At 39.2% G+C, this 13412-nt stretch overlaps 1 protein-coding gene across 1 annotated transcript; it reads right to left on the bottom strand.

Moving 5' to 3' along the window:
• Nucleotides 1-1413: 1413 nt before the first annotated feature.
• LOC306757154 (uncharacterized protein) lies at nt 1414-10616 on the bottom strand (the record flags this gene model as incomplete). The annotated part of the gene is made up of 5 exons (XM_079242118.1): nt 1414-1507; nt 1607-3938; nt 4497-4584; nt 7191-7279; nt 10538-10616. The coding sequence occupies 5 exons, from the start codon at nt 10614-10616 to the stop codon at nt 1414-1416; spliced, it is 2682 nt and encodes an 893-aa protein (XP_079098244.1).
• Between the last annotated feature and the right edge of the window lie 2796 nt (nt 10617-13412).

The raw sequence follows: 13412 nt of genomic DNA, 5'->3' as shown, positions 1-13412 counted from the left end.
ATTAACAAGTCTTAAAAAAAAAAACTTATGTTGATTTTATAAATCCTTTCAGCTGCTCTAGGCATAAACGTTATGCTCCAATCACGTTGTCCTTATTTAAGAGATCTCCGGTGCACACTTTGGCACTTTGCGGACTACAACCCATTAATGGTCAATATATGGCCTTTTTGGTAATATAAAAAATATTTTATGATCAATTCCGCCCTGAAAGATCATTATAAAAAATGCTTTCCCAACCATTTAAGCAGTAAAACTCTCCTCCGCCGCGCGACACCACTACTCCCCGGATCATGACCTCGGTGATGGTAAAGGAGCGGACCCACTACGTGACTTGTTTCTTATGTACACACAGTTGAACTGATTTTAGAAGCTGCTGCACTGTAGTTGTTCCTGACAGTTAAAATATGGGTGCATTATCTTAGTAAATATAGATAGGGTATTTAGAGACTCCTTGGGGTTTTTAAACATTGGAGAAATTAATAAATTGGGAGACACATAAAGATAATGACTTTTTATATTTCACATATGCACACAAATACAGTTAAATATAACTGGTTATATTTAAATTAATAACAGATTTTTTTTTCTCTAAAAGCAAAAGGTAAGAATCACATCTCTGATTTTAAAATGCTATGTACACAACAACATAGATAACTACAATAATAATAAAAAAAAATCATACTGTGTTAGAATAAGATTTAAATAGATACAGCCTTTTATAACAATAAATATGAGAAACAGATGCAAACATACATTTGAATTAACTGCTGGCTCTGCACCAATGCAAATATATAATGTTCTTGTAACAGTAAACTGACATTTAGTAAGAAAGGACATAATTACAGCAGAAACACCTATATTGTACATCAATGTACTTTACAATAAAGATTGCTAACATCCCCTTGAAGACTTCTACAAAACTTTTTCTCAATAATTTGTAGATCTTAGTGATAAAAATCATCAATGTTTAATTGATACTGATTTAAAGCTACTGTTAAATGGCCAACATGCAATGTACATCTTTATACATAATAAATGGACAGCAGCATCTTCAAAACAATAATCTACTTTACAACTGCACTTTAAACAGCCAGACACAGATAGATAGATAGATAGATAGATAGATAGATAGATAGATAGATAGATAGATAGATAGATAGATAGATAGATAGATAGATAGATAGATAGATAGATAGTGTCTGTGTGTATACACTGTGAAATAATTTGAAGATGACAGCTGGAGCTCCATAACTAAACACTGTCAATAAAATAAGGAATCAATCACATCACCAAAACTGAATTGTTCCCCTTATTTACCCAGATTGTACAAATTTCTGCTGTTTCAGAGATATACCATGAGATATAGTGTGTTTTGCTGCATGTAGAATGGATGAGTCCAGTTGCCACAGAGCTTTAATCCTCTTTGGTAACAAGGGTAATGGGCTGTTTGGTTCCAGGCCGGATGGTAAAGGTTTTACCATACTGGCTTTTAGAATGTGGTCCATTGCTGTAAAGAAATACACACAAATAAGTGAATAAATACCAAAAAACTGGGTTCATTGCCATGTAAAGGTAGTGGGTAACATCTGAGGACAGACAGCCTTACCTGGTGGGAAATTTCTTTACTTGCGAGTCCTGATATTTTTTGATCACTTTATTCTCCAACTCTCGCATGTCCAGAGTTGCTGCTTTGTTCACAGCAGGGTAAGTTTTGGTCTTTGGACTGACTCTCACTGCAACAGGGACCTTATTGTCCTCTTCAGACAAAGTGGTGCCCCAGTCATCAGTAGTGGATTCTACTTCTTTTTCTGCGACCACTTTTTGGTCCATTTCCAGCATCTTCTTTTGTAAGATGCTCAAGAGAGTGGTCTGGCTGGGTGACAGAGTGGGTGGTAGTTGAGTGGGTGCCAGCTTGGGTTTTGTCTGGACTTGTGCCTTCGGTTTGATGTCTATGTCAGAAGGTGGGAGTTTTGGAGGTGGAGGAGGGACGGAAGCTGGAGCTGGAGGTGGAGGTGGAGCCGGAGATGGCGTTGCTGCATTTTTCAAAGGTGGATCAGGTGGACAAATAAAAGGGGGTGGCTCTATCATGTCTTCTAGATCATCAAACTCTGGTGGTGGAGGAAGCAATAGCATATTGTCCTCTTTCTGCTCATCATGCTGGACAGCCTGGGACATTGAGGGGCTTTGCTCTGTACTTTGTTTCGGCTCAGTTAGGCTGCTCACAGCTGGAGATGAATCTGGTGGGATCCTACTGGGAGCTTGACTGTTAGATTGTGTAGTGCTGACTTTTTCTGAAGTCTGGATTGTCTTGGGATGTTCCATGGACCTTAGAGATGCATTGCTCTCGTGTAGCCTTTCTTCTGGAGGTGTTTGAGAAGAAGATGTGACAGAGTTTGGGATGACTGAGGAACTGGGACTTGAGTAACTTTGGTGAATGCTTCTACTGGGCTCTTCATTCTTCTTGGTACTGTCTTCTGGTGACAAAGATTGAGTTGTTCTCTGTTTTTCTCTTTCCTTGGCAGCCATTAAGAGAGTCAACGGAGAGGCTGCAGGGCCTTCTCGTCCCCCATTGATTTCATTAGCCTTTAGATGACGTAGTTTGTGGTCCAACATTGGACTAAAACTGCGGCTTTGACTTGGAGATCCATCAAGTTTGTCCTTACTGGTCTCTGAATTGACTTGAATGCTTGTTCCCTTTTGAAGTTGTGGAGAGTCTGGGATCTTCTCTGAATTGACTTGAATGCTTGTTCCCTTTTGAAGTTGTGGAGAGTCTGGGATCTTCTCTGAATTGACTTGAATGCTTGTTCCCTTTTGAAGTTGTGGAGAGTCTGGGATCTTCTCTGAATTGACTTGAATGCTTGTTCCCTTTTGAAGTTGTGGAGAGTCTGGGATCTTCTCTGAATTGACTTGAATGCTTGTTCCCTTTTGAAGTTGTGGAGAGTCTGGGATCTTCTCTGAATTGACCTGAATGCTTGTTCCCTTTTGAAGTTGTGGAGAGTCTGGGATCTTCTCTGAATTGACCTGAATGCTTGTTCCCTTTTGAAGTTGTGGAGACTTTGGCAGTTTGGTTACTTCTGATTGTGCTGAAACTGTTCCTGTTTTAGCTTCCACGTGAAGCTCGGGTGGGAGTATTTGAGAGGGCTGAGTCAATTGTAAGTTTTCCTTCATATCTGTTTCATCTTTGGGAGCTGCTGCAGGTGGTGTAGCCACTTTAGGGGCTTTTCCATCCCCATGGACAAGCACAGGAACAGGATTAACAGACCCAGAGTCCTCCAGGACTAACACCTGCTTAGGTCTTGTATCGTGACCTTCATATCCACCGAGAACTGTGGTCTTTGGTACGTTGTAGAGTTTTGCTGTGTTTTGGGGATTGAAGGTGGACAATGTGGGTGTTTGCACAGGGGGAGGTGGTGCAGGAGTGTGTGGTGGGGAGTCAAGGCTGGAGACAGAGGATGATCTAATGGGCTTTGGAGGTGGTGTCTTGTGAGTTTTGCTTTGTTTTTCTGAAGGCGTCTGAGGTGGGGCAAATTTTGGAGGCTCAGGAACTTTTGCAGGTGGTAGGCTAGAATTGGATATGGATGATGCAGAGCCAGAGGAGGAAGTAGATGGAGGTTTTGGTGGAGCCATTGTGGGGGGTTGTAAGAGGGCTAAATCTCTCTCCTCTGTGGACGGAGGCAGAAAATGAAGGTTTGGTGGAGCCATGGAGGGAGGCTGAAGGGCCGCCATTTCTGGGCTGTTCAGGTCGCCCATGAATTCTGGTGGAGGAAGAATAAAGGACATTGGAAGGGGTGGAGGTGCCGTTGAAGGAGGGAGTGGAGGTGCCGTTGAAGGAGGGGGTGGAGGTGCAATGGATGGAGGAGGAGGAGGAGAAAATATTTCCCCTTCCACAAGATCAGGTACAGATGTGGCAAATCCATTGGGCATCTGATCTCCCGCAACTACAGAAAATAAGAAAGAAGAAATTAATCAAGTAAAGTCTAAGGCTGTTGTAGGTCATTAAGCAGAGCTATTTACAGCACTATGTTAAGCATGAGGATATTATGAAAGAATGATTGATAACATTTATGGAATGCAATAATGATATTTCCTTTTCCTGTCAAGAAAGCCTCATTTACTTGTTGTGGACATGACAATAAAAACGAAAAGAGATACTAAAATAATTTTTTTAAGAAAGACTGAAAATAAGCTATAATTAGGTTCTTAATCAAATTTCAGTCTGAACTGCTTATAATCAAAATTAAATTAATGCAAAATCTCCCACAACTTAAACAAGTTTGTCATGTGTTTGAAACATTCTCAGGAAAGTTACTAAGCAAGTTCCTGGACAAACATTTACCTTCCCGTATTCTCCTTCTTTCTGATTGCTGTGATCCATCAACCAAGTCTGAGCAAAGGCTTCACAAATTACCTTTGTCCTGCAGAGTTTGAATAAATATTTTTTGCCTTCGGGGCACGTTTAACCTAAAGTACACATTGGAGGTAATTTAGATACTCACCTGAACCATTAGTCTTTGGACTGTTGAGTTGGGGGAGGAGAGGGACTTTGGGAGTTGGGACAGCAAACCCATGAAAACTTTCAGAGGACTGTGGGGGAAGAAGTCAAACACCATCAGACTGTTGAACTCAGTGACACCATAAGCAGAGATGTTACAAAACAGTGAAAAGATCATAAAGTGTACATTCTGTTCTACAGGAGTTTTTTCCCAGCTTTTGCTGGCAAGTGTTCGTTCTTGAGGTGAACAAACCAGTTTTCAACTATTGTGGCACTCGTGTTCCTGAAAACATGATGCATCAACAGAAGGAAAGCTGCTGCCAGGTGATTTCATGTGCATTCAAGTCAGCATTACAACGCATAAGACTGGCATGACTAATCCCTACCTTATTAGCATTTTGATCTGTAAAACAGCATTTCAGCGAGTACTTCAAGAAGATTCTGCAATAATCAGTGCTTATCTGTAGGTTTTTGGGTTGTCATAACAAATCTGAAAGTTGGTCACCTCAGTTTCACATTGTTAAGTCATGAAAATTGGTGAATCAGAGGATCCACCCATAATTAGTCACATTGTCTGTTGGCAAAATGGGCTTGGTTCAAAAAATTTGCAGGCTGTCAATTAAAAACCTGAGGCAGCCAGGCAGAGAGTGGTGCTGTTCATTTTGCAGAAGCAAAATAAAATAAACACAGACAGTGTTGACACAATAGAAATTCTTGAGATTTAACAGAGTAAATGCCCTTCGAGAGGGCACAGAATCATTCCAGCAACGCCTGGCGTGTTTTTACAGCCGTCCCTTTTGATGCAAATCTGCTGCAGGCTTACTGAGAAACCTGCTCATGCAGTAAAAAAAAAAAAAAAAAAACCAATTAGGTTTACCACTGTTGTAGAATGGTTTAATTAATTAGCTGATAGATTGATATTTGAAAACTGTAGTAAGTCTTGTCAGAGGCACACAGAAAATTCTAAATGTCTGGTTATAAGGCAACTAAATTTCTGCTTCAGTTTCACTGCTCATTCAACAGGCTTATTTTGACCACATGTGAATGTTCTGACAGCCACATATAAGCCTGAACGTTCCCATTAGTCAGAGCTTATAGAGCCATTTGACAGCAGGTGAAACATCACAATCCAGTTATATAAGTCCAGGTTTAAGGTACCTAAAACAGCTTTAAAAGTTTGAAAAAAAAAAAAAAAAAAGGTTGGACATCTGCTTGATAGCACACCCTGAGTGACACTGTTTTCTAATAATGCTGCTTGCGTAGCTACACTTTGAAAAGTGTAATCCGTGCATCACAGTTTGAAGGCGTGTCACCCGAGATGGTGTACGATCAAGTTTAATTTCATCTGCTCGTATCCTGCTCTGTGACTCACTTTCAGCTGCTGCTGCAGTCAGAGCTGTCCTGCCCATGTGCTGCTGCTGGGTGTGCCATGTCCACATGCCACTGAACACTCCCAAACAATGAGACGAGGTGTGTGAACCTGAGTGCAGATGAGCTGTTCATTTACACCATGATGAGATAATGGGAGAACTGACAGTCATAAAGACTGATTATGTAGAGCTAAGTTAAGATGTCTCTGAAATGACTAAAAAGACGAGTTTAAGCAGTGAGAGATTTTTTGCAGTACAGTATGTTGACATATTTCCACTTGAAAAAACACCTTAGTGAAAGTGTCAAGTGAAAATAAGCTTACGGCTTATGACTTAAGTAAGGAGCCGTGCATTAGATGGTTATAATGCACTTTGCGGAGGAACTCCACGATGCTGCGCATCCATTATAACCGTCTAATGCACGGCTCCTCGTTGTTTAAGCCTTACCCATGGTCCTACATGGTAAACATTTTATAAAAAATGTTTATTTCTTTTCTTGCAAAACTTGCTAAATATGCTAAAGTATAAGAACTATTTTATGTCGGCCTCCATGTACTTTTTATGTTAAACAACCGTTGTCAAGCAACAGCACGTTTCTCTCATTCACCTGTCAAAAGCCGGTTGATCTGAAAGAGTTTATTCCAGTGTTGCTATGGTGATAGGAGTGATATTACCGTGATTTAACTCGCCAAACTATGTGTGCGTATATACAAAATAATGCACGCCAGTTGCCCTTAGGTATAAAAGCCTATAAGAAACAGAAGCTTTAAGAGACTAAAAAATAACCCATTAATAGCTAAATTTATTCAAATATTTAAAATTAATATAAATTTAGCTGGAAAATGATCATTATTTCCTGATGAGCCAAACAGATATGTATGTCTGCTGCTGAAAAGAAGATTTAGGAGGATTTTTTTGGTGTGCGGACTTCACTTTTTCAGACTATAAAATCTTTCCGCTAATGTAGATAATTATAGTATCAGAAACATAAAATCCAAAACTCAGATGGTTTTATGACAATAAGCCTTTGCTCATTATCTCATCTTTGCAATGTAATTAACTATTTCTCACAGACAATTTCAGATGGATTTTTCAGCTTAAACTTTTCAAGCAGCAGAGAAACCTCTACAGCAATATCACTGGTATTTACTGGTCACTGTAAATTTTACAACAATAACACCTTTCTCGCCAAGAATAGTGTGAGCCTTGTCACGACAACATGAGATGTTGTTGAAGGGGGTAAGTAAACCAGCTGAAAAAAATACTAGCTCCACTCTTTGAATTGTTCTCAGTTCTAAAACGGTGCCGTGAAGTTTTACTTTACTTACAGAATGATGTTTGACTGTGGGTCTGGCCCGCACGCTGGCAGTTCCTGACTCAGGGACTGCAGATGATCCCAGAACCAACTCCACATTGTCTAAAAGGGTTAAAAAAAAAAAAAAGAAAAGCATTATCACCAGGCCTCTGGCAGTTAAACAAGTTTTGATGTTTTGTTTTAGTTGGTCTATTCATAAATAATATGAATTATTTGGTCTGAGAGCTGAAGAATATAGTTTGGAGTAAAGCCAGACCCTAATTCCCACCCTTAGCCCCACATTTTGACCATATATCCCAGGGATTAAAGACGGCTCATACAGCCCTTAAACAGGTGACATTTTGGATGACTAGTCCAATAATTCCATAAAGAAACAGAGCCCATCTCTCTATACCTGCAAAAACAATGGGCCAAAACCAAGAAGAGGAACTGGGTATGGGGCCAGTAGGGCTAAGCATGCAGGTACTGGTACAGTTTACACAAAGAAGCCTTTAGCGGTTGCTAGTCAACCGGATTATCTGCTGTGCAGTCATGTGTTGCTAACAGCAAAATAGCAACACAGCTGAAACAGAAATAGTAATGTTTGCTTCGTTTTTGTCACAAGTCAGAAACCTCACGTCCTGCAAGACTGGCCAGAACAGGTTCTATTATGTTAAAGTTAATTTGCCACTACAGTAATGTTGAATCACCTTTAACCATTGTGAAGCACAGTGATGGTCACAGCAACACAACTTCCAGAGAAACACAGTCATGTGGATTTAATTTTTTAGCAGTTTGTGGTGAACAGTTTGGCAAACATATTTTGCCAAGCCTAACATTACATGACGGCTAAACTTTGTTTCCTTATGTGTCTGTATGTCTTTTAACTTGTGTGCTGAAGATATTGGAACTCCATGATCTTCAATATTTGAGTCAAATAAGTAGTCATTTCTGTAAGGCTTGTATGCCAAACAGGATTTTTTTTCTACTAAAATCAGATGCAATACTAAACACAGGCTTTGTTTAGTCATGGCTTTAAAGAGCAGTAAGGCACTTTAAAACTATTAAAAAAAAAAAATAAATAAAAAAAAAAAAATCACAGTTCTGAGGGGCTTAAGACATTTTGCTAAATTAGACTAAAACTTATGTTATCTCAAGTAACTGAGGTTGACTGGGAATAAAGAGCCTAAAAAAGAAAAAAAAAAAGACAGATCTTGTTTCTGTTCATTCTTGTTTCTGTCACGTTGTTTGTCCATTAAGTGACTGATGAAAGATACCTGTCACTGCGAGGTAATTAGTCTGTGTTCTTTCAACTTTCTGTGGTGACATTTTTCATCAGGATTACAAACAACAAAGGTAAAATGTGTCTTTACACTTCCCTAGGTCACAGGAGAAAATCATTATGGTGTAAATGGGATTTTCTTACACATTTAATCTAAAAGACAATGGTGTCACCTCAGAAAAATGGACCAAAACACCATAATGAAAAAGCCATGCAAATACCAGTCTAACCAAATGATTAGTTTCCATAATGTGTGCCATCCTGATTTAAATAGACAAATGTTCTCTTTCATGTTGTTGTTTTGCATAGCAATTGCTCTTGTGTTTCCTGTTCTCATGAATGAATTGCAACTAATGCCTTACAGAGGTGGGAAACTTTTATTAAACAGACACAAATTTGTATATATTGTGACAGTTTTGATTTGCTGTTTTTATTTGTAATTTTCTGAGGGATAGTTAGTTTTTGTATTGGAAGAACCACTTGCATTTATATTTAGTTTGGGAGTCCTTTTCAGGAGTTTTGGGCTGTGATTTATTAAGTGAACATAAAGAATTTTTTATAAGGTAGGAAGTTGACCTAATTAGCTTGTTAGGCTTGTCAAGAATTCTCATTAGGGACAAGTGATACCTAGTTTAAAAAAAAAAACATCTCCTCAAACGTTGCCTCATAAATGAGCAGCTACTATCTGCTTTGAGCTGTTACACTGCACTCTGAAAATAAATGTAACTAATGCGCACAAAGGAGGAGAAGGTGGATAGCAGGTGGATATTTTCTTATTTTTTAAATGTAAATAAGTAATTCCATTTAAAAGGATCACTGGAAGTCAAGCTGATGTCTTAGAAAACAGGAAAACTCTTAGAGAGAACTGACTGCAGACCTGTGAGAAAGTAGGCATGACTGCAAAACACATTTAGGATCATTCATCCGACCCTACAAAGGTAAAATATCAGCTTCGGTGATGAGTTGGTTCAGTAAAGCTTTCCCTGTATCCTCACCACAAATTTGCAAGTGAAAATCTAAACAAATCTGATGCATTTTAGATCCGAGTCAATGACCACAGGTGCGTAACGGAGGAAAACGGGAGGAGTTTCATGAGAAGAACACTTCAAGTGTTCAGCAGAGGAATGTGTATGGATGGTGCACGGGGCTTGTGTTGCTGCAAATGGCACACGGCTCATTTCAAAACCAGAGGGAACACTGGATTAAGTTAAATGTCAACATATTTTGGATCCAAACAAAAGCTGAGGATGGAAAAAAATGATTGTTGTAACAACAAGATTAGGACCCAAGATATGCAGGTTGAAGGTTATGTCATTGACCTCAAAGTTCCCCAACAAACATGGCTTTCAATGACAAAACTTCAAAAGCAAATGCAGGACAGACTGAGAAGTACAAGGCCTTGTGTCAGAAGACTCTTGAGTAGATGTTTAAAAAATGTTTACTTGCCAAAGGGTGCTTTGCTGAGAACTGACCTTGCCCAAATATTTGCATTATACCTTTTTCCTGCTTTTTTCCTTTTTTTTAAACAGTGTGAGATTGCAATAAAAAGTAGTCTTGTGTTGTTGTTTTTTTTTAAGCAGTGTGTCTTCTACTTGCTATTTTATAGCGCAACAATTTAATCACTAGATATCATTTTAGGTGTTACTATCTCACAGTAATGACACTTAAACGTGATCAAAAGCGGTCAAAAGTCATGTAATCACCCAGGATTCAGCTGTTTTATGAGTTATCAGATAAATGCAGCACAATCTTCTGGACATAATCTAGATCAGAGTGAGCAGCTCAGTATGGAGCCTGATAGACAATGTGATAGATTAATAGAAGACATAAAAAAAAGAAAAAGTCAAGAAAATCTTTGTAAATGTTTCATTCCTGTCATGACAGCTGCTGCCAGCTGTTCAGTAAGACATCAAATCAAATACTCTTAAAAGTGCATCATTTCTGAGTCACATAAGGTCAGCAGGTCATTTATGGGAGTTTTGACGCGACTGCTTTTGTCAACCCAAGTCCAAAGGTCGTGTTATTCCTCAGTAAACTGATCTTGTAAACATCTGCTTTGTACTAAAGCAGGGGAATTTGCCTGGCAGTGCTGTACTCACCCATTTCCTTCATTTTCACGCTGGTGTCGAAAAGAGTCTGTTTCTTCCGACCCAACAAATGGAGGTGTCCCTTCTTCATTGTGGCTGATCGGTTCTATGTGTGTATCTTGAACTCTTCTCTTTAGCTGGATCATTCACTCATCCTGCGCCACAGGTAAATCTGAGGTAAAGTGCAGCTCTCACCTTTCACAGCAGGTGTGCCACCGGGACACAGTTAGGCAAGTTGATTTCAGAGACTTGCTGTGAACTTTTCTTGGCAGAAAAAAAAAAGCCTCAAAACCCCGCCCATTGTCCCTTTGCTGCGCCTCCCTGTTTCCATTCACTCCCGGTGTGCAGGTGAGGCCTGGCTCTCCTTTTTCCGCTGCATTCCAGCACAAGTCTCACCTGTCATTGAATGAGCCGCAGTTTACTCTGCTGAACTCTCACTGCTGAGCTTTGGGTCTCTTATTAGTACCTCTGCTGTCAAGCAATGTTTGGCTGAGCTGATGTGACAGTTGTTTGGTTGTGTAAAATGTATTTACTTAACACACAGTATATTCAGGAGCAGGTTTTCTTTTTACTTCATCCTGACATGAAGACAAAAGTCAAACAGTATTATTTTTCCTGAAAAGTTCATCATTTGACCATCAGGGAACAGAATGGTGGGATTTAAGCTGCTTAATTAGCTTTTATCTTTATAGATCTGAAATAAACCGTTCGTTTCAATCATTAAATTGTGACATACTCCAATAATGTCACAATGTAATACTTAAACTTATTTAGCTTTAAGTATTTTGTCCTACTTGTTATTTTAAAAATGACATCAAAGATTAGGAAACTGGAGCTGCTACTAAAATTACATAAATTCAATGTCTTAAAGCACAGTACATAAAGAAATATAATCTACTGACATCCGTTTAATGTAAGAGGAGTACTTTCATGTTAATGCATTGATAAAGGCCAAAAAAGAAGCCGTTTATTCTTTATTCTTCTTACAGGGTAGGCAAGCTTATTTGTTACAGCCTTTCCAACCTTAATTTAAAGGCTATGGAAGAATAAACCACAAGAGTTTTTACTCGCGCTTCCATCAAAAGGAGGGTTTTCAAACTTTTTTTTTCTTTAGGCAAAATAAAGGAAAGTGCACCTAAACATACAGTATATGAACTAAAAGGAAACTATCATTTGATTTAGGTTAACAAAAGTTAATGAAAACGACTGAAAGTGGAAAAAATAAAAGTCATAGCCACCCCACTGACACTGCACAGCCTTCTTTATAATCTTACTGGCTCACACATGTATGTTTATACATTCTGTGTGGTTTTATGCATGGGTTCTCACACTTCCTCTCGCCACACTCTAAAGACACACATCTTATGTTAATCGTTCACTCTCTCTCAATGGTTGGTTTTCTGCTGTACTGGTGACCCATCCAGGGTCACACGTCCCCTCCTCAGACCTGCTGATATAGGAACCAGCTTCCCTGCAACTTTGAAATAGATTAAACAGTATTAAGAAATCTATGCAGATGTATGGATGTATGGATGGATGGATAGATGGATGGATGGATGGATGGATGGATACCACCGCTGGACAATAGAGCTGTGGGAACATGTTCTTTGGAGTGACAAATCACGCTTCTCCATCTGCAATTTGATGGACAAGTCTGGGTTTAGTGGTTGCCAGGACAACGGTACCCGTTTGACTACATTGTGCCAGGTGTGAATTTTAATGGGGGGGTGGTGGTGATGCGGGGCTGTTCTTCAGGAGCTGGGCTTGGCCTTTAGTTCCAGTGAAAGGAACTCTGAACACTTCAGTATATTAAGAGTTTTGGGACAATCCCATGTTCCTAACTTTATGGGAACAGATTCTGGATGGCTCCTTCCTGTTCCAACATGACACCAGGACACAAAGCAGGGCAGAAGTTCAGTGTGGAGGAACTTGACTGGCCTGCACAGGCTCCTGACCTCAACAGGACTGAACATCTTGGTATGAATGAGAGTGGTGACTGTGTGTCTGACCTCACAAATGTGCTTCTAAAAAAATGGTCAAAAACTCCCAAACACACTTCTAAACTTTGAGGAAAATTTTCCCAGAAAACTTGAAGCTGTTAAAACTTCAAAGGCCGACATCATACTAAACCCTATGGATTAACAACGGGGTGTCACTCAAGTTCATGTGCCTGTAAATGCAGATGAGCAAAAACCTTTGGTAATTTAATTTACTTTTAATCTTTACAACCATTAATCATGAAATCAGTAATAAAAAATTAAAGGATCAAGTGAAACAAAAGCAAAACCACAACTCTCTCCCTTTATGCTGCCTTTCAAGAATGTAAAATATAATGAATGGGATTTAGGATTTGTTCAGAGGCCACGTTTCAATGGTATGATAATGGGGTTGTTCAAGTCCTGCTGTCCAGAAAACTAGGAAAGCTTTTTCTCCTTCTGGTTAAAATCACAAATGTTTCTGTCAAGTTGGCCGGTTGCACCTGATCCGAGCTGTCCTAAAGACAGACCACACTGGTCCATCCAGTTCCTCCATCTTTCTTGGGAATTCATTTTGGTGTTTGAAATGAAATGCGAAGAATGTGCGGGCAGGATCCTTTTAGCATTTGACATGTTTTTACAATGCTGAACATTCTGTACACATAAACGGGAACAGTTCACATACTCTTTGGGTCATTTTGCTGTCTTTTCATTAGTTACTTATTACTACTTAATGCTCATTCTGTAGAAAGTTTTTGTTTGTTTATTTCCATGACGTCATGAAGCCATTCACACTGGTAATAAAAGCTTTATTGTGTGTTGTTTAAACATGCCAGTCCAGCATCCTTATAAAGCAACAACTTCTGCTTTTTTCCCTCTTTGTTCCAAAAATAACAAACAATTCACTGTAC

The sequence above is a fragment of the Telmatherina bonti genome (genome assembly GCF_933228915.1).
Source record: "Telmatherina bonti genome assembly, chromosome: 6".
NCBI lineage: Eukaryota > Metazoa > Chordata > Actinopteri > Atheriniformes > Telmatherinidae > Telmatherina > Telmatherina bonti.
This window is presented reverse-complemented; position numbering and strand designations above follow the sequence as displayed.